Raw genomic sequence first — 19,942 nt, forward strand, 5'->3', positions numbered from 1 at the left:
TCAGTCAGTTTATGGGCTCCACTACCTCAAATGTTCTTAAAATTTAAATCCATATCTTTGTCTATATATCTACCTTCTCTATCATATTACCACTTGATATGAAAATTTTGTATTAATGGAAAACCTCTATAAATGGCTGATGAGTGCTCAGCATTTTAAAACTGTTGTAATACTTACAACATTTAATAAAATGATGTAGTGCGAAATGATCGTACAAAATTACCGGAGTTATTCTTGTTGCTTATTTTGATTATAATCACCCCATGGATTTATATGGATAACACCATACAGAATTCTGGTGCATCTAAATTAAGTACCATATTCATTTGAATCTAAATTTTTGCTGAACCTACATATATATATATATATATATATATATATAAATTGAGATAGTTATGGCCGGTTTATGGAGTTACCAGGATTTTGTGTGGAAGCTAGAATCAAAAGGCCTTTGAGTAAATATAGCAGAGACCAAAGTTATAGTAAGCAGGAAGGCGAACTCATCACACACACCCTCAGGTAGGTGGCCCTGCTTGATCTGTAGAAAAGGTGTAGGTAGAAACTGCATAAGATGTATCCAGTGTAAGCTATGGACTCATAAGAGGTGCAGCAACATCAAAGGAAAATTAACCGAGAAGATAGCTTTCGTGTGCAGCAGATGCACAGGGGCAATAGACTCCACAGATACTCAGAAAACAGATTCCCTCACATTCCAGGGGGAGAAACTAGAAGTAGTTGATAGTTTCTGCTACCTAGGTGACCAAGTTAGTTGTGGAGGTGGATGCTCAGAGAGTGTCACCACTAGAATACGAATAGCCTGGGCAAAGCTTAGAAAGCTTCTACCCCTACTGGTGACAAAGGGTCTCTCGCTCAGAGTGAAAGGTAGATTGTGTGATGCATGTATGCAAACTGCCATGCTTCACGGTAGTGAAACATCGACTCCGACTGCAGAAGACATGCGCAGGTTTGAAAGGAATGAAGCTAGCATGATCTGCTGGATGTGTAATGTCAGTGTGCACACACGACAGAGTGTAAGCGCTCTGAGAGAAATGCTGGACATAAGAAGCATCGGATGTGGTGTGCAAGAGAGACGTTTGTGCTGGTATGGTCATGTACTACGGATGGATGAGGAGAGATGTGTGAAGAAGTGCCACTCCCAAACAGTTGGAGGTATCCGGGGGAGAGGTAGACCCAGGAAGACATGGGATGAGGTGGTCAAGCATAATCTTTGAACGTTGGGCCTCACAGAGGCAATGACGAAAAAGACCGAGATCTCTGGAGATATGCTGTGACCCGACAAATAATGTGAGGTCATTGCTGTTTCCTGCACCATTTTCGCATAACCCCAGCCCATCCAAAGTACCTTGGATTGAAGAACGACCTGCTGTACTTACCTTGGATCGTAGGGTAACCTGCTGTGCTTGAGGAGACCTATCGAGTCAAGTACATCAACATCAAAATAAATATCAAATGGAAATTGTGGAAAACGAACGTTAAACGATGATGATGATGATGATGATGAAAACGCTTAGCTTTACATCAAATCAGACCTCAATGGCCAGCAGTCTATAACCTCTCTTCAAAGTTGAGGAAGAAAAGAGCCTGTGGCTAGTTGTTGAGCACACAGATAAAGGAAAAGGGTCAGCACCAGGAATTGTCTCCCTTAGACCACTATCCAGAATCCACCCCCGTCAGCTTGCAGGTCCCAGGATTTCAGTTGGAACCGTCTGAAATGTAAGCAGGGTCCAAAGACTTCCGTCCTGGAATTTAAGATGTTCCCTGGGTTGAGGAAGTTCTTTAATATTCCCACCTGTTCAGCTCTGCACAGCTTGAAATGTTTGCTCCTGTTGGTATAGGGACCTAGTTTTTCTAGGATCTTCCATGAGATTACGTGTAGAGTCCTTTTGTCCTTCAGGCACCACACATGGCTGGCCAAGGATGTGGCACATTGTCTCTGTGGAATCCTAAATGAGAATCTGTGGTTGGAGAGGCACAGTTCCTTTGTGTGTTCAACAACTAGCTATGAGGTCTGTTCTTCCTCCACTTTGAAGAGAGGTTATAGGCCACTGACCATTAGGGTCTGATGAGACGTTGTAAAGCTAAGTGCTTTATGGACGTGAAACCCTGGGTAACCTCATAGATCGGCCATAACTATCTTTAATTACTCTACTGCTCTATAACTTAGTGCACTTCTCCTTCAGACTTATGACTTACTGACAATACATAGATATGATTTGTTTATAGTGATCAGATGTTTGTGTAGACATAAGCTCACTCCCTCCATCAGATTGACATTACCTGTACAGGTGCAAAGGTTGTTGCGTGTCAGATATCGAAATGATAGCAGAGCAACTTACTGGCATGTGTTGGACAAAGGAAAAAAACAATAACTTTCAGAAAATTAAATTTAAAAAAAGTTACAAGAAATTTCTCTGATAATCATCTTTTATTTTGATAAAAGTTTTTCAATTCTGAAGAATGTTATGCTCATAGACTGCTATGGCTTACAATACTGAAAATTAAAAAAAAAAACAGGATTCTACAATACTCCAGTTGGAATAATGTCTGTGTTTAAATTTACAGGGTCATGTGATAAAAGGGGATGTCCTTTCTTAACAGGAGGGAAATATTTGACAAACCCTTTCAATTCATAAATTAAAGATTTATTGTTCCATTACTCCTTGATTGATGACAAAAAATAAACAAAAAAAAAACCCAACAAAGTTTATTTTGCCAAATATTAAAGTAAAGGTCTTTAGTTTAGATTGTAGAAACAATGTCACTGCTCATGATAAACACTTCACTGGCACTGCCTTTGTTTGGAATAATTTTTACCCATTTTTTTATTTTTCATATTCTGAATGTTCTGGAGACACAATTTAAAAATGGATTTAAATTTTATCAACCAATCACCTCTACTGTTCAATATTTCCTGTTTTAGTATCCACTCCAATTGTTACTAAATATCAATAATTCATATATAATAGCCTTGTTCCCGATGGTTTGCTATGATGGATCATTCAAAGTTCCTTAATTCCATGTGAAATATGAGAGAGCAGACTCACACAATAAGTTTGCTTTAACAGTTGCATGTCACTTCACTTTCAGCTCAAAATCCTGTCACACCCAAAGCACTGTATTCTACAGAATAAGGTAGGTTTCTCATCGACTTTCATGCTGAAGGAAATGGTAGAAACCTCAGCTTTATGAGCTGAGTTTGTTTAATATAATAGAAAATATAGAAAACACAGTATTTATGATGTGATTCAATTTAATTTTTGAGTTGCTTCCTCACTTATTTCAGATATAAAATAAATTATTTACCACAATCGTAAATGTCTAAAAGTGGTTATTCTCTCTCTCTCTTTCTCTCTCACACACAAGACAAAAATATAAGTGAAAACATGATTTTGAGGCATTTTGCCAAAAGTTGTGTGAATTGACAAGAGCTTGTTTACAAGGCAAGAAGGTCCCGTTACTGTTTTGTTTATATAAACAAAAGTGATGCTGGGAACTGAAATCTCATCACAGCTATGTACAGAGAGGGTGGGGGAGAGATGAGAAAGAAAGAAAGGAAGAGGCAGGCAACAGAAATAGTTAGGATTGTTTAGGGAAAAAATCAGAAGTGTTGAATATCTCTGGTGGATGATACTGGTCTTGAGATTTATTTCTGGCAGCACTGTGTTTCTGGAGAAAAGAAAAATATAAATAACATAAAACATTGATCACGATTATAATTTACACACACACACACACACATGCAAATGCACACACAAACACACACATGCAAGCATATGCACACACACTCACACACATTGGTGTTGGTTTTATAAATCAATGATAAAGATTAACCTTTATTATAAATTACAATTGATATGTTAATACAGAAATTGCCCAACTGAAAATCAGAACACTCCCCACAAAACCTACATCTGCCATATAACTGTCGCTCTGTTGGTTATGATGATGATGAGGTTCTTGTTGATCTGCCTGCTCCTGGAATGAACATGTAAGTGGCAGAACACTCTAGAAACATGTATATCCTCAACATAATTCTCAGAGAGATTCAGAATGACACAGAACACGACAATGCTGGCCCTTCAAATTTTTGCCCACATTTTTGCCAGCGGATTGAAGTGAAGCAACATGAAATAAAGTGTTTTGCTCAAGGACACAACACACTGCTGGGAATTGAACTCACAACCTTTCAATTGTGAGCCAAAAACCCTAACCATTAAACTATGCACTTTCACAATATATCCACCAAAGCTCAAAGGAAATGTTACCTTTCTGTAGACAAAATTAATCCTATTTCCTAATAAAGAAGGTGGGTGCAGCCATCTGGTTTGCCAGCCCTCAGTCAAAATTGACCAACCCATGCTAGCATGGAAAGCAGACGTTAAATGACAATGATGATGATGATGATGCGTGTTTCATTAAACAGTGAAAATACTGCTTCTTAATCTTTTCAACATGTACCACTTCGTTTGCTTTGCTAACAGAAAAAATACTGCTTGGCGTTTATCATACTTGATATAATTCTACAGGGTGGAAACCCACGAGCACTAAATAAATCTCATCTTGGATTCTCAACTTCTGAAGGAATTATAGGGGTGATGTTGTGACAAACTGCACACAGTTTTCTCCATCGACCAAAGTTGTGCAACAGAGCTCAGATCTCTGCAAACAATTTATCTGTCTATTCCTTGGTGATGTCTATCTTTTCCTCTGTCCACTTTTCCTTCTTGCCCCTTCTGCAGTTCTTTGAAGAATGGTTTTCACATTGCCATTGGATCTTATATGGCATTTTCATTTCACCTTTCTTTTCTTCACCATTATAAGACTATCTTCATGGAGACCAATGTGATGCTGGATCATCATCATCATCGTTTAACGTCCGCTTTCCATGCTAGCATGGGTTGGACGATTTGACTGAGGGCTGACGAACCAGATTCCAAAGATTCCAATCTGATCTAGCAGAGTTTCTACGGCTGGATGCCCTTCCTAACGCCAACCACTCCAAGACTGTAGTGGGTGCTTTTACGTGCCACCGGCACGAGGGCCAGTCTGGCAGTACTGGCAATAACGATGCTCAAATGGTGTTTTTTATGTGCCACCTGCACAGGAGCCAGTCCAGCGGCACTGGCAATGACCTCACTCGAATGTTTTTTTCATGTGCCACCAGCCCAAGTGCTAGTAAGGTGATGCAGGTAATGATAACGCTCGAATGGTGTTTTTAACGTGCCATCAGCTAGATGGTCCTGCAAACCTGCTCATTGGTAATGTGGTGCAAGCACGAGAGACCTTAGATGTTGCAGTGTCAATCCTTCCAATACCTGTACCCTCCTCTCAGTGTCTGCTATGTAAGTCCATATCTCTTATGCTGCAGAAAGATGGAAAGTACCAGAGTTCACAGAAGTGTTAGTTTGTTGTTCTCAGTGGTGTTCCTGTCCCTTCTTATTGGTTTGAGTCTGATGAGCACAGTCATTGTCTGCAAAGTTCTTCCAACGATTTCAGCTTTTAACATTTTACCAGTAGTAATTGTTCCCAGATATTTCAACTGTTGCCATATCTTTACTTCCTGCCTTTATACAGAGATGTCTGTTAAGATGGTAACATTAATATTTGTCATGAATTTAGTGTTTACAACACTGTTTCCCATCCCAGACTTGGTGGAAGTTCTATTAAGGTGCTTGACTATTTCACTTTCCTTACCCTCACTGGCATCAACAAATCTTGAATGTTTTTCCCTCCAACACTGACTGTCGTCCACATGGTCTTCAAGAGCATTGCTTGTAATCTGTTCAATGTGGAAGAGAGGAGGTAACCCTGGAAGACTCCTATGGTGGTATGGAACCACTCTCTGATAAGGTGGCAAGCTGGCAGCATCATTAGCACGCCGGGCGAAATGCTTAGCGATATTTCGTCTGCCACTACATTCTGAGTTCAAATTCCGCCAAGGTTGACTTTGCCTCTCATCCTTTCGGGGTCGATTCAATAAGTACCAGTTACGCACTGGAGTCGATATAATCGACTTAGTCCGTTTGTCTGTCCTTGTTTGTCCTCTCTGTATTTAGCCTCTTGTGGGTAGTAAAGAAATAGGTATGGAACTACTCTCTGATGGTACCTTGAAAGAGTACTGCACTGGTTGCTTTGGTATAGAGATGTTGGATACAATGGCTCAACTTCTGTCCCAAGCTGAATTTCTTCATCATGACCCATAGAGCATTATGTCACACTATCAAACACCTACCTAAAATCTATAAAGACATGGTGGATTTCCTTTTGGTGTTGAAGGAATTTATCATAGAGGGGCTAGAATATCTCCTCAGCAGTGTTTTTACTTTTAGGGAAACCTACTTGTCTCTTGGCTATGGTTTCTTCTTCCTAGGGTCACATTATTTTCAAAGTGAGTCTGAGTGTTTCTTTACTTGCATGGCTGATAATATTAATGGTGTGGTAATTCTGGTCTGTCTTCCTCAGAAAATGTTATGATCAGTGACAGAGTTGGCCAGTCACTAACCTGACAGATTTTGTTGCAGAAGGTCTTACGGCTGTCTCTTGTGCTTTCATCGTTTGTATTTCAGTAGGGATGTTGTTAACTTCTATTGATTTTTAAACTTGTCAGAGACCTTGCTACCGATTTAACTTGCTTTCACATGGCTCAATAGTCATCAGCATTGGAAGGGTCCTCTCGGTTGGACAGGTTTAGATTTTCATTGTTCCACTTCTGGACCACACTACTTTGCTTTGAATACAAAAAATGTTAGACACAAAAAAAAAAAAGGAGAAAACCATTGATGCTGCTCCAGCATTGGCTGAATGATGTTATTTAAACTAACCAAGATACATTAATCATGAAAATATGATTAAAAATTAATTGAAACTTACTGGACTAACAAGAGAGGTAATCATCTTCTTGATGCCGCTGAAAGAACCCATCTTTGCTTCAGCTTTGTTCACTTGCTCTTCCATCAAACTGACATTTTTTGAAACAATTGTTACTAATTCCTGCAAAATGTTGAGAGAGAGAGAGAGAAATGGGAATAATTAATGACTTTCTCTTCTAACAAAAGAAGATGCCAACATGACAGATTATTTATGACAGACACGTTTATGTTATTGGTGTTTTGACTTCGGCCCCTGAGCCTTTCGCTTTAAATTAGCAATTTTATATTTGGGTCACATCTACAGCCATGTTACAAAGTATTTAGCTGTGTTATGTAGAAGCTGAGGATAACAGCCAGCCTCTTTCCTGCTCTTTCTTGTCACCATCATCATTTAATGTCAACTTTCATGCCAGCCAACCAGCCAGAGGAATGCTATGAAGCTTTATCGTCTGCTTTGGCACAGTTTCTATGGCTGGATGCTCTTCTGAATACCAACCATTCTACAGGGTGGACTGAGTGCTTTTTATGTGGAACCAGCACCAGTGAAGTCACCAGGTGACTTAAATGACATAAGACCCACTCAATTAGGAGGGGCAGTAATATGAGAGGAAGGTGGCTTTGTGTCAGTTGAGGAGGGGTTGAAGTATAATGGGGAGATAGAGGTTGGTGTCTTGCTGAAGAGAAGATACATGGCTACTCCAATTGGAAGAGAGAGAGAGAGAGAGAGAGAGAGAGAGAGAGAGAGAGAGAGAGAGAGAGAGAGAGAGAGAGAGAGAGAGAGACAGAGAAAGAGGTGGAGATGTGTCCAGATAAACCCTTAAGGTAAAGTAGGGAGAGAATTGGACAGGGTGAGTGGGCAGGGATGATAGAGGGGGAAGTTTCATAAGAGTGTGAGGAGAGGTGGTTAGAGATGGGGTAGGGGAGGCATGTTGCACTATACAAGAATGGTTGGGACTTCTCAGAGTGGAGCTGAAAAGAGAAATAAGGATGAGGGTAACAGAAAGAATCATCAAGGTATAAGAAGTTGAAGGGAAGAGAGGGTGAGGACGGAAGAGCCTGGAGGTTTCAAGAGTGTCTCTATAGAAAGAGGATTAGGGATTAGGAATTAAGGAGAAAAGAAAGATTAACAACATACCTCAAGTTGATCAATTTTAACAAATAATCGTTGCATCTCACTGGCTTTCACTTCAATCTCTGGCATAGTTTTATATAAACATAATGTTGTGTCTCCTCGAATCTTTATTAAAAGAAAAAAAATGATATTTTTGACATTTTTAATAACATTTTCACTTCTATTTTAAATAATATTCAAAAATTAAAGGAAACAAAACCACCATTTATACCAGTAACGTTGAATGGTCACTGAAGGATGACCAAAATATGACATAACCAATAGCTCAAAGGACCATCATTATGACATACATTTAAGTCAGTGGTTGTCAAGCCGGGTCCACATGGCCTTTGAGGGGGGCAGTCCATATAAGATTCAGTTGTTAAAACTTATGAACAACAAATCGATTGTACTTCTGCAATATGCAAAACATTTTAACAAGATTTTTATACGACATCTAATAATATTTAATGTTTAATATTTAAACATACAAAAACATAAGGATTTTTTAAAACATCAAATGGCTATGAAGGTCCACCAGAGTAAAACAGGAAGCCAAGGGGTCCACAGACAAAAAATGGTTGAGAACCACTGATTTCTTTTTTTGAAGTACATTTCCTTTATTTCAATTAATTTTGAAAATAATGTAGAATTTAGTAAAATGACTTTGGTCATTAATTAAGATGGTATTTGGAACATCAATTAACACGAAATATTGAAGGAAGGTTTTAGATCACTTTAAAACAAGGAAATTTGTGTCACAGGATGAAGAATGGTCTCTGGCAGGCTGGTATCAAAGAGCTTACTTCATCACACGACCGATGTATTTTTTACATTTAATATATGAACAACATGACATACAGTTAATACATCAAATGACTAATATATTGTATGTGTTGTTTTGGTAAGTTACTATTCCAATCTTGAGTTCTGTTATGGTGGAATTAGGTATCGAGTTATTTAAAATAAGTTTTTCAATCTCTATAACAATGTTGGATATCAAGCTGAATAAGAGCTGAACAATGCTACTCCTATACCGGCTGTTGTTGTTGCTGTCACGAGAGGGGAAGGACAGTAGCTACACTCTTATCAGATCCACCTGACAGATGGAGCTGATGGTCAACTTGAATATTTAAAAGACAGGGTTTGTAGGCAAACATGGATAAGGTTGCTAAGGGTTCTGAGGAAGAAGAATCGAGTATTTAGTTGGAGGAGTTTTAGAACAGCAGTGAATGGGAGGAGGAGACAGCAAGGGCGACAAAGATGAGAAGACAGAGACGAAGAGAATATAGAGCTAGCTTGTTTAGAACAAAAGAGAATGTTATTGTAATGATAGGAGAGAGAGAGAGAGAGAGAGGAGAGAGAGAGAGAGAGAGAGAGAGAGAGAGAGAGATAATATGTCAGTTAACTAGATGTTAATCAATAAATCTTTGTTGATTAGTTGAACAGAAATGTGCCACAGTCCATACATTCATGACTATTTTACAGTTTGACAGATGGTTAATCAAAGACTACTAGCAGGATGCAAAGGGATACAAATGAGAAATAGAACTAAATATCTTAAACAATTTTTTTAACATGGATAATGGAACAGTACCTTTAATGATTCTACAAAAAGAAAATAATTGTGTGTCTCCTTGACGTAATCTTTGTGTTACCACATGTAGCAACCACGATTGAAAACATGCCATTCTACTTCGTAAGGATAATTATAAGTACATCCCGAATTCTAGAAAAACCATACCCACAGTTTTATATGTTAGCACGCATTACACACTAGTATATACACAAAGCGAATTTAAAGCATACTTTCTTCTTTTTCAGAGAGGCATTGCAGTGAGTCATCATCATCGTGTAGTGTCTGCTTTCCATGCTAGCATGGGTTGGAAGGTTCAACTGGGGTCTGGGAAGCCAGAAGGCTGCACCAGGCCCAGTCTGATCTGGCAATGTTTCTATGGCTGGATGCCCTTCCTAACGCCAACCACTCTATGAGTGTAGTGGGTGCTTTTTACGTGCCACCGGCACAGAGGCCAGGCGAGGCTAGCAACGGCCACGGATGGATGATGCTTTTTATGTGCCACCGGCACTGAGGCCAGTTGGGGTGGCGCTGGCAATGGCCACGTTTGGATGGTTCTCTTATGTGCCACCGGCACTGGTATCACAGCTACAATTTCCATTGATGTTGATCGATTTCGATTTTTTCACTTGCCCCAACAGGTCTTCCAAAGTAGAGTTTTGTGTTCCAAGAAGGAAAGGTATGCATAAGTGGACTGGCTACATCCCAGGTAGAGGCCACAGGTTATGGTCTCACTTGTCCTGCCGGGTTTTCTCATGCACAGCATACTTCCAAAGTCTTTAGTCATTTCCTTGGTGAGACCTAAAGTTCGAAGGTCATGCTTCACCACCTCGTCCCAGGTTTTCCTGGGTCTACCTCTTCCAAAGGTTCCCTCAACTGCTAGGGTGTGTCACTTTTTCACACAACTATCTTCATCCATTCTCGCCACATGACCATACCAGCACAAATGTCTCTCTTGCACACCACAACTGATGTTTCTTAGGTCCAACTTTTCTCTCAAGCTACTTACACTCTGTCGAGTATCGTGTGCATATTATAAACACACCAACCATTGACTCCTTACATCTCTTGATTGTACAAATCCACCACTGGCTGACAGCAACAGCATATTTATGACAGCCATCACTCTTCTAAATAGTTTGACTATCTGGATATTAAGAAGGAAGGGACAGGAAAATACAAGATTTGAATAAAAGAAACTTTATCTTCTTTGCTTTGTTTCCCTAATTCAACAATAACAATCTGAAAGTGAAAAAACATTCTAAATTTCTTATAAAGAAACAGTGTCAATGAGAGCAAATCATTTAAATATTCCTTAAAGTATGAACAGAATCTGGTGGTTGAAGTTATCTTACAGATTTGTTTCCCTTACATCATCATTATAAAACCACGAAAGAAAAAAAAATTTTAGTGATTTACAACTCTCATGTGATGTGAAAAGAGGCTTCTTTCAGTTTCCCAAATTCACTCACAAAGCTTTGCCCAACAAAGAGCTATAATAAAAGACTCTTTCCTAAAGTGTCATGTATTGGGACTGAATCTCAAACCAGGTAATTGGGAGAAGCAAACTTCTTGACCATACAACCATCTCTGTGCTTTTAAATCAGTGAAAATTTGCTGTGTGTGTAGTTTCCCATAATTTGTCTGTCCTTGTTAATCTCGATATCAGCAATTTCACTAGTTTTCTATCATTAACCTTCTTGTACAAAACCAACAAAAGTAGAAGCAATTTGCCAGGTATAGACTTGTGCTGCCACTATAAACAATGACTTTCATATCTTACCATATCAACAAGTCCACAGAACTCATCCAGTTTTGTTAGCATTTCTTCAATACTCTCAGCAAAATGAGTTTTCTGGAAAATAACAAGAATTTACAGGAGTTAGCTTAACACTGGTATTAACAGTCAGCCATGCACCACTCCACATATCATATTTGTTTTAACTATGAGATATTTTACTGAAATGTGGTTTTACATTTTAATTTCCATTCTTTTTTACCAAAATATACTTTTATTGTTATATGGATGTTATCTTTTCAATTTCGTTCCCCTCTTCACATTCTAGCATGACCTGAGCATCTGTAGATATCATGTGACGGCGAATAGGTAGTATCATCAATAGGTGTAAAAATAGTTCCAGTGTGAGATGAAATGGCTAAATTCTAGAAGAACAATGAGTACTTGACATTTCCACTGCCATTAAACAACTTACAATGTCCAACAACTGAATATGGGGGACAAACAGAAAATTCCTGCTGAATTTGGAATGCCACCATTTTAACAATGATACCAACCAAAGACTAATAACACCAGTAAAACCAAAAAAAAAAAAAATATAATAATAAAAACATTTGCACCAATAAAGCTATTCTATGATGAAATTTTTGTTCACCAACATGTGACAATCACCACAGAGATCAATTCTTAACAAGTTGTGTAGCACCATCACTCTCCTCCCTCCTCACCACTGCATCCCTCTCCCTTCGCCAGACGTTATTATAACAGTAACTTTATAGAGGGAGACTGTAAGTGGTCAAACGACCTGCTAGAAATAGCAACCAAATCTTTCTTAAATCCTGTCTTTTTATTTTAAATGAGGACAAGGTACATTCAATATTGTATTTCTAGACAGAGCAGTCACGACTAGACAGCCTTTTATCACAGGTCTGCTTTATCAGGCTTAACTTAGTGGACTAAGCGACATGACTTGGATCCCTTTGTAGAAATATCTGTTTAAGACACATTAGCGAGTCACCAATGAGGTCAGCTGGATTAAGAGGGAAAAGGGACGGAACTTCGTTACTTATATTGTCAAAATAAAGTATTTTTGGCGATCATTTGGTATTGGTCTATTTCGTGTCGGTATGAGGAAACACCCTCGTTTGCAGCCAAGCCTTTTTTATTTATGCTATGAGGGAAGGTTGTGTGGGTGAATGATGTCTACCAATACCGAAGGATTGCCTATTTTTAATTACTGTTGCCCCATCTGTTTAATTTTTAAAAACACTATAGCAATTATTGATTGCTGTCATAAGTGAGGTTGTCCACTACTCCTGTTTTTCATTCCTCTAAGCGCCAACAAATTAAGTTCTAAGGATCATTAAATCGAATTATATTCTTTCCCAAAATTCGTGACTTTAATGGGTGGTGGGTGGCAGACTCGGTAGAGTACTGAGCAGTGTTTAGATAGCCTCGGTACTGAGATCGATTCGAGAGGAATGTTTACCTGTTCCTTACAAACGTGAGACCCAAGTACCAAAGTTAGAACTCACCATTGTTGCAGTAGTGTCTGAGATCGATTTAATTAACTGCAACCCAACCCCAGAAACGAGTGGTTTTGTAGAAAACTTGAATAAAATTATTATTAGTGATGAGTGAATAACAAAGAGAAAATGGTTGGCAGATGAGGATGTAAGAACTGTCGAACAAGCGTAGCACGTTGTTTATTTAGGTTTGTTCGTTGTTTTGGTTCCAAATTCAAGCTCCATCACCTTAATTCTACCTTTCGGACCTCCACACTCAATCGAACATCGATAAACGAATTTTTAATTCAAATAATTGCAGGTGCCATCACTATTAAAGTTGGCTTGGTAGTAAGTTAAAAATTATCATCATTATCATCATTATAAGGTGAAATAAATCCAGATTCCAAGATTATATCAATCAAATGTGATCAAAATATACACCCGATGAATATATTAAGCATAAACTGATTTCAAGCTCCTGTTGTTTATATCGGGGACTTCAACAATTGCAACAAAAAAAATTAATTAAATTAAATTAAACATAAAAATCGATGACCAATATTAAAGCAGATAACTTAAAAACAGCCGATTATAAAAACAGAAAATATATATAATAATATCTAAACAATGATATGAGATATTTGTGGTCAGCTGAGAAAATATTTGAGAAAAGAAGGCGGAAACCTGAAAGAGAAATATTTGAACAGAAAAGAGAGAGGTGTGTATACTTCGAGTGAACAATCGACTTTGAGGTATTCCACATAATCGGATATTAATTGTTCTGTAAAGACTGTCGAAGGGGTTTCTTTAATTGTTGTTGATGTTGTTGTGCCGCCGGTGCCGCCGCCGCCCGGCTCCGCCTCCGACGATGTTGTTTGCGAGGACATAACCACGACCACCACTTAAACTGTACTCCAGGCCAAGAAGAGTTACACACACACACACAGCGACTAATTAACTCCACGTCAGAAGAGTTACACATGGCGACTGCTTCATTCATCTTCTGTCGATTTCTTTTTAAACAATCAATCTCTCTCTCCGTCTAAACGCTCGTAATTCCAGTCACATTTAGGATGGTTCATATTTATATTCAGTCTCTTCCAGTATATCACTGGAAATATATTTTACTGACCCCAGAACGATGTAAGCATCGTTCTTGGAGCAATAAATAAATGTCCTCCACGCATACAGACTTTCAGTTAATATTAATACCAAATAAATGAAAGTGGCGAGCTGGCAGAAACGTTAGCTCGCCAGGCGAAATGCGTAGCCGTATTTCGTCTGCCGCTACGTTCTGAGTTCAAATTCCGCCAAGGTCGACTTTGCCTTTCATCCTTTTTGGGGTCGATAAATTAAGTACCAGTTATGCACTGGGGTCAATATAATCGACTTGATCCCTTTGTCTGTCCTTCTTTGCCCCCTCTGTGTATAGAAAAGAAATGATCATTATAGAATAAATTCTTACTAACACCAATCAGTTCTTTCTTTTTTAATCCCAAAGCAGAATGAATCAAGCAGACCCATAATCAATGGCCTTCTGGTTGTAATCATCCCATTTTTTAATGAATTTATAATCAGTCATAGAGTGTCTGGAACTGCATCATCCAATGTGTCCTGTTTTTAAGGTGACAGAGTGAGATCTGAGAGATATTTGCCTGCCATTTCTAGGAGTTCACTTGTGTGTGTGTGTTTGTGTGTCTAAGATATCTACTTTACCTTTGTTCCAGCTGACTATAAAATGCTTCTTCATTCATTATTGGCTACGATACATACCTGTGCAACCTAATTAACTATGCAGGTGACTCTGCCATTTCCCACTCTGTAAGATTTCCAAGCATCTCCAGGGGAGTTCTTAATGGACCAGGGGGCTTTCCTTTTCTTCAGATTCTTAATTGCTTTATCTCCCATACTACTTCCAAGTTGGAAAGCTGGTCCTACAGTTGAGACCAGCTATCCAAGTTGACAGTCGAATGCTAACGAGACCCTCTTTCTCCATGTTTAATAGTCCTTTCAAGTAGCCCTTCTATGCTGTTTTCTTTTCAGAAGCCCTCAATAGGTTGCTTTGAGTCCAGTTCTTCTCTAAGTTATATGTCTCTATCTCCTGCTTTTCATCCGTATTTATTTTTATTTATGAGGAATAGGTTGACAGTAACTGTGAAGTTTCAATTAACATGCTGTCATCAAACTTTATATATACTGTTTTTGGCAAGGATGCCTCCATTTGATTGGTGGAGCAACACATATGAAAACAACCACTTACTCCTCACCTAAAATACATTACTCCACCCATTAAAAGCAGTATGCCTTTCCTGCCACCAACCCAGGCATGTTTTTAAGTAAGGTAATATTTCCCTATGACTAGACATGCTTATGTAGAATACTGGAAATGAATGGCACTGCTTGTATGACTGTAACACTCTTCTACAATTACCATGTGATGTCAAGACAAAACACATACATACAAACACACACACACATATACCATCATCACTTAATGTCCATTTTCCATGCTGGCATAGGTTACATGATTCGACCGGAGCTGGAAAGACTAGGGGCCACACCAGGTGCCATTGTCTGTTTTGGCTTGATTTCTACAAAGCTGGAATGCCAAGCACTTTACAGAGTGTACTGGGTGCTTTTTATGTGGCACCACCATATGAACACAGAAGACTGAAGAATTATACATTTTAATTAGCTTATATGCAGGGATTACATAATTCTGCAATCAATCATGTATATTAATCAATTAAATATGCATGATTAATAAATTGCAGGATTATGTAATACTAGCATATCTGAAATGTTTGTAAGCTGATTAAAATAATTCTTCATTCTTTTGCATTTTTGTACTACACTCTGTGATGTTATACTGAATTTATTCAGCTTATGAACTTTAGATTTACAAATTGGACATGTAGTAACATGTAAATTTATGTGCTGTGTGGATTACGATGATTTTCACTGGCCAATTTGATTAGCAAGATTTGACTCCTATAGATTGCCTAAAAAGCATTCACCTGGATTTCTAATCCCTTTCTTTTGCATATGTGTGTGTGTGTATATATATATATATGAGATGACGAATGTTCATTCTGATTGAACTAGTACTTTCATGCATTAAATTCTGCAATCTTCAGGTTCATGTAGTAGTGGTGACAGTCATATATATATATATATATATATATATATATCTGCCAGTCCCACCAGACTGGTTCCTGTGCTGGTGGTACATAAAATGTACCATATGAACATGGCTGATGCCAGACCCACCGGACAGGCTCCCGTGCCGGTGGCATGTAAAGAGCACCATTCGAGCATGGTCAATACTAGTACTGCCTGACTGGCTTCTGTACTGGTGGCATGTAAAATGCATCCACTATACTCTCGGAGTGGTATCCAGCTGCAGAAACTTTGCCAGATCAGAGTGGAACCTGGCACAGCCTTCTGGCTTGCCAGTCCTCAGTCAAACTGTCCAACCCATACCAGCATGGAAAGCAGACGTTAGATGGTGATGATATATATATATATATATATATATATGCCAGTCCCACCAGACTGGTTCCTGTGCTGGTGGTACATAAAATGTACCATATGAACATGGCTGATGCCAGACCCACCGGACAGGCTCCCGTGCCGGTGGCATGTAAAGAGCACCATTCGAGCATGGTCAATACTAGTACTGCCTGACTGGCTTCTGTACTGGTGGCATGTAAAATGCATCCACTATACTCTCGGAGTGGTATCCAGCTGCAGAAACTTTGCCAGATCAGAGTGGAACCTGGCACAGCCTTCTGGCTTGCCAGTCCTCAGTCAAACTGTCCAACCCATACCAGCATGGAAAGCAGACGTTAGATGGTGATGATATATATATATATATATATATATAGGTATAATTGTGTGGTTAAGATGTTCGCTTCTCAACCATGCAGGCTTGGGTTCAGTTCCACTGCATAGCACCTAAAGCAAGTGTCTTCTATCAGAGGGCCAACCAAGGCCTTACAGTAAGTTTTGGTAAGATGTAAACTGAAAACCCATTGTGTATGTGTGATGACTTCGTGTGACAATTATAGACAAGCATCACTGCCATACCCGTGATATTCATTTCCAGTCTTCCATGGAAAGCATGTCTGGTCATGTGACCTTATTTGAAACGGGGTCATGGTTGGCTACAGGAAGGCCATCCAGCTATAGAAAATCTGCCTCACCAAATTTTTCCTGACCCATGCAAGCATGGAAAAGTGAATATTAAATGATAATTGTGATGCTTGTAATGTATATGTTATCAAAATAAAGTCAGAAATTGTCGAATATGCTCAAAACTCATTTCTTTCAAGTGTTGGGGGTTTTAAGAATCTAAGGTAACCAGTCTGAAAAGTAATATTAATAAATTACAGCCCACATTTTTTCAATTTGGCTCTTTGAAAATTCTTCCAAATTTGTTTTAAACATCTGAGATCATGGCTCTTGAAACAAAAGTCAAAATTTAGATAACTAGAATGTTTAGGGAGCTAAATTGCTTTTTAACTTATTTTTCTTGCAGACACAGCCAAAAAATTAGTTTTTGAGCAGGAATGCTTATACAGATCTTGAAATTTCTCAGTGCAAAATAATATTTTCAACTAAATATGCTATCATCTTATATACTAAGATACAATTCAAACTGTACAAAGAGATGCAGTGATGTTATAAACTTTCAATCTTGCTTTTGTCTTCATATCTTTTCTCTTCCCAACATTTTTTTTTTTTTGCATTTCAACTTTCTTCCCACTTCTTAATCTCCTCTCATTATCACTTTATTAATTCAACTATTTGCACCTCTTTTTCTTTCTATCTTTATTAACACCATCACTGCAACCACTGACTGTGAGATTTCTCACTTTTGAATTCATAGAAATTAAGTCCAATGCAACCCCCACTTGATACGTTTTATCCATTCCAGTTTACATCCGTAGCGGTATCTGACATCCTCACTGTTTGAGATACGGCAGGAATGATCTCGTTTGAGATTAAAGCCAACCAATCACAGCCTTCGGTAAGGTCTCATGACACCCTTTTTCCTAGGCGCTATTGAGCCATCTTTCTTGTATAAATAGGCTTGCATTTTCCTATTCTTTGTCTTTCGACTCCAGACCTTTTAAGGTCTAGTCACTGACCACAGAGCTACTCAACATGTCCCAGTTCCAGCGACAGACGACGACGCCAACCGGCTTGTCATCATTCATATATATTCTGTTAACACTGTATTGTATAAATTGTATTATGGCTTATCTTATTTCGTTAGGGATGCGACCGTGTGACTTACGCATGTCACCAACCTCATCACATATGGTCATATTCCTACACATCCATCAAAGCAAAATTTTGCTGCCACATACCACCTCCGCTTCAATTGATATACACCATTGACCACGTTTCCACACATGTTCACCACTCACTGCATCTCTGACATTCTCCTTCCAACATATTTGCAAGCATACTTATCAACTCAAACATACTGTCCAATCCTCAATATCACTTATTTTATATTCATCTTCCTGTAACTTGAGGTTATTCTCTGACACATCTCTCCCTTTTCTAATAGGTGTAACCAATGTATTTTCTCCCTGATAGCAAGATACTTGCTTCAGACCCTCTGTCATACCTTAACTGCTCAACACCCGGCATTGCTTCACCCTTTTAATTGCACGTGGGAGGGTGGTTCTTGTCTTGCAAGTTATTTGGTGACCTAACTGTACTGGTACCACATAAAAAGCAGCCAGTACAGTCTGAAATATGTTGGTTTTAGGAAAGGCATCCAGCTGCAGAAAACCTACCGAAACAGAGTTTGATTCTGTCTTCTGTCAACCAACCCAACTCATGCCAGCAAAGAAGAAAGACAAATAGGGACAATGACACACACATCTTTCACACAGTTGCTTAGGAACACACTTCACAGAAAATGAGAAAAACAAACAGTAAAACATTTTTATTTCCAACAGAATTTAATGTACAAAATTAGAATACAGGGGAAAAGTAATATGAAAATGATCAACAACTCAAACTCTATGTGTGTGTGTGTGTTCATATCTGCTGCATGATGAAGAATTGTTATCAAGTAAGGAAAGGGAGACAACAACTGCAGACACGATTTCTTATCTCTTCAGTGAAGCAAAGCAAATTTTGGGTTTTGGTCATTTTTTTTTCTTTAACAAGACTTAAAAGCAAGACTCAAATGAAGAAGGCTTAAAAAAAAAACCAACTACTTTGTTTTACATAACATTTAGTTTTGGATTTTATACCTAAACTAAACTAAAAAGTGGATTATATTCTCAACAGATTCCAGAAATATTTTCACCTGTGACTGAAATTTGATTGAGAATTACAAAATATATTAGATCAGTAGTTTCATTCTGTATACACCTTCTTGCCTATATATAACCATAGCCATCACTCTCACAAACAAGTATGGCTTGGGAGTATGTACCATACTTTCACTAATTGGTTAAAGTGCCTTTATAACCATAAGCAGATACAGACAGAAAACTATTGGCTCTTCCGTTCTTCATCCAATTGAACACTGAAGATTTGACAGCTTAAGGGAGAGAACCAACTTAGTCCAAAACTGGTACACAATGCCAGTCAATGAAAGGAAGTGCCTTACCCAAGGACACACCATGTCACCTGCTCCAAGAATCAATCAAATCTGACCTTATAATAAACCCAATTCCTTGACCATTAGGCCATGCACCTCCACTTTGTTGCTAAGAAGGAATGCATTCACTGCCTTTGTGAGTTCTATGATATCAAAGAAATTTTGACACAGATTTTACAAAACTTCTTCCACAAGGTAACTATTTCCAGAAGCAAGAATTGTAACCATGGAAACCAGTGCCATCAATGTTCCTTAAAGCAGAGTTGGTTGCAGTCATGATAACTCTTCAAAAATTTGTTAGGATACAAGGAGTGACACTGAGAGCTCCAGAGGTGGCACCAGCTGCTAGTCCCCAGTTTGGCTGAAACAGATCCTTTCGAAACAGTGATTCAGATATTTGTTGATACTGCAGTGAATCATAGTCCTGAATCATATAACACAGCATCATTTGGACATCAGATGATGATGATGATGAACAGATATTGTTA

The 19,942-nt window shown here is 38.6% G+C and overlaps 1 protein-coding gene across 2 annotated transcripts; it reads right to left on the reverse strand.

The window, feature by feature from the left end:
• Window positions 1-2,647: 2,647 nt before the first annotated feature.
• Window positions 2,648-13,763, reverse strand: LOC115218394 (biogenesis of lysosome-related organelles complex 1 subunit 4). 2 transcript variants are annotated; one of them, XM_029788184.2, is made up of 5 exons: window positions 13,552-13,758; window positions 11,361-11,432; window positions 8,026-8,127; window positions 6,892-7,011; window positions 2,648-3,687 (listed from the first exon to the last, which is right to left on the reverse strand). In XM_029788184.2, the coding sequence occupies exons 1-5, from the start codon at window positions 13,708-13,710 to the stop codon at window positions 3,598-3,600; spliced, it is 543 nt and encodes a 180-aa protein (XP_029644044.1). In that variant the 5' UTR covers window positions 13,711-13,758; the 3' UTR covers window positions 2,648-3,597. The 2 variants fall into 2 exon arrangements, with proteins under 2 accessions (XP_029644044.1, XP_036359453.1); XM_036503560.1 differs by lacking the exon at window positions 11,361-11,432 and having other exon boundaries at window positions 3,549-3,687; window positions 13,552-13,763.
• Between the last annotated feature and the right edge of the window lie 6,179 nt (window positions 13,764-19,942).

The sequence above is a fragment of the Octopus sinensis genome, linkage group LG1, assembly GCF_006345805.1.
Source record: "Octopus sinensis linkage group LG1, ASM634580v1, whole genome shotgun sequence".
NCBI classification, from domain to species: Eukaryota; Metazoa; Mollusca; class Cephalopoda; order Octopoda; family Octopodidae; genus Octopus; species Octopus sinensis.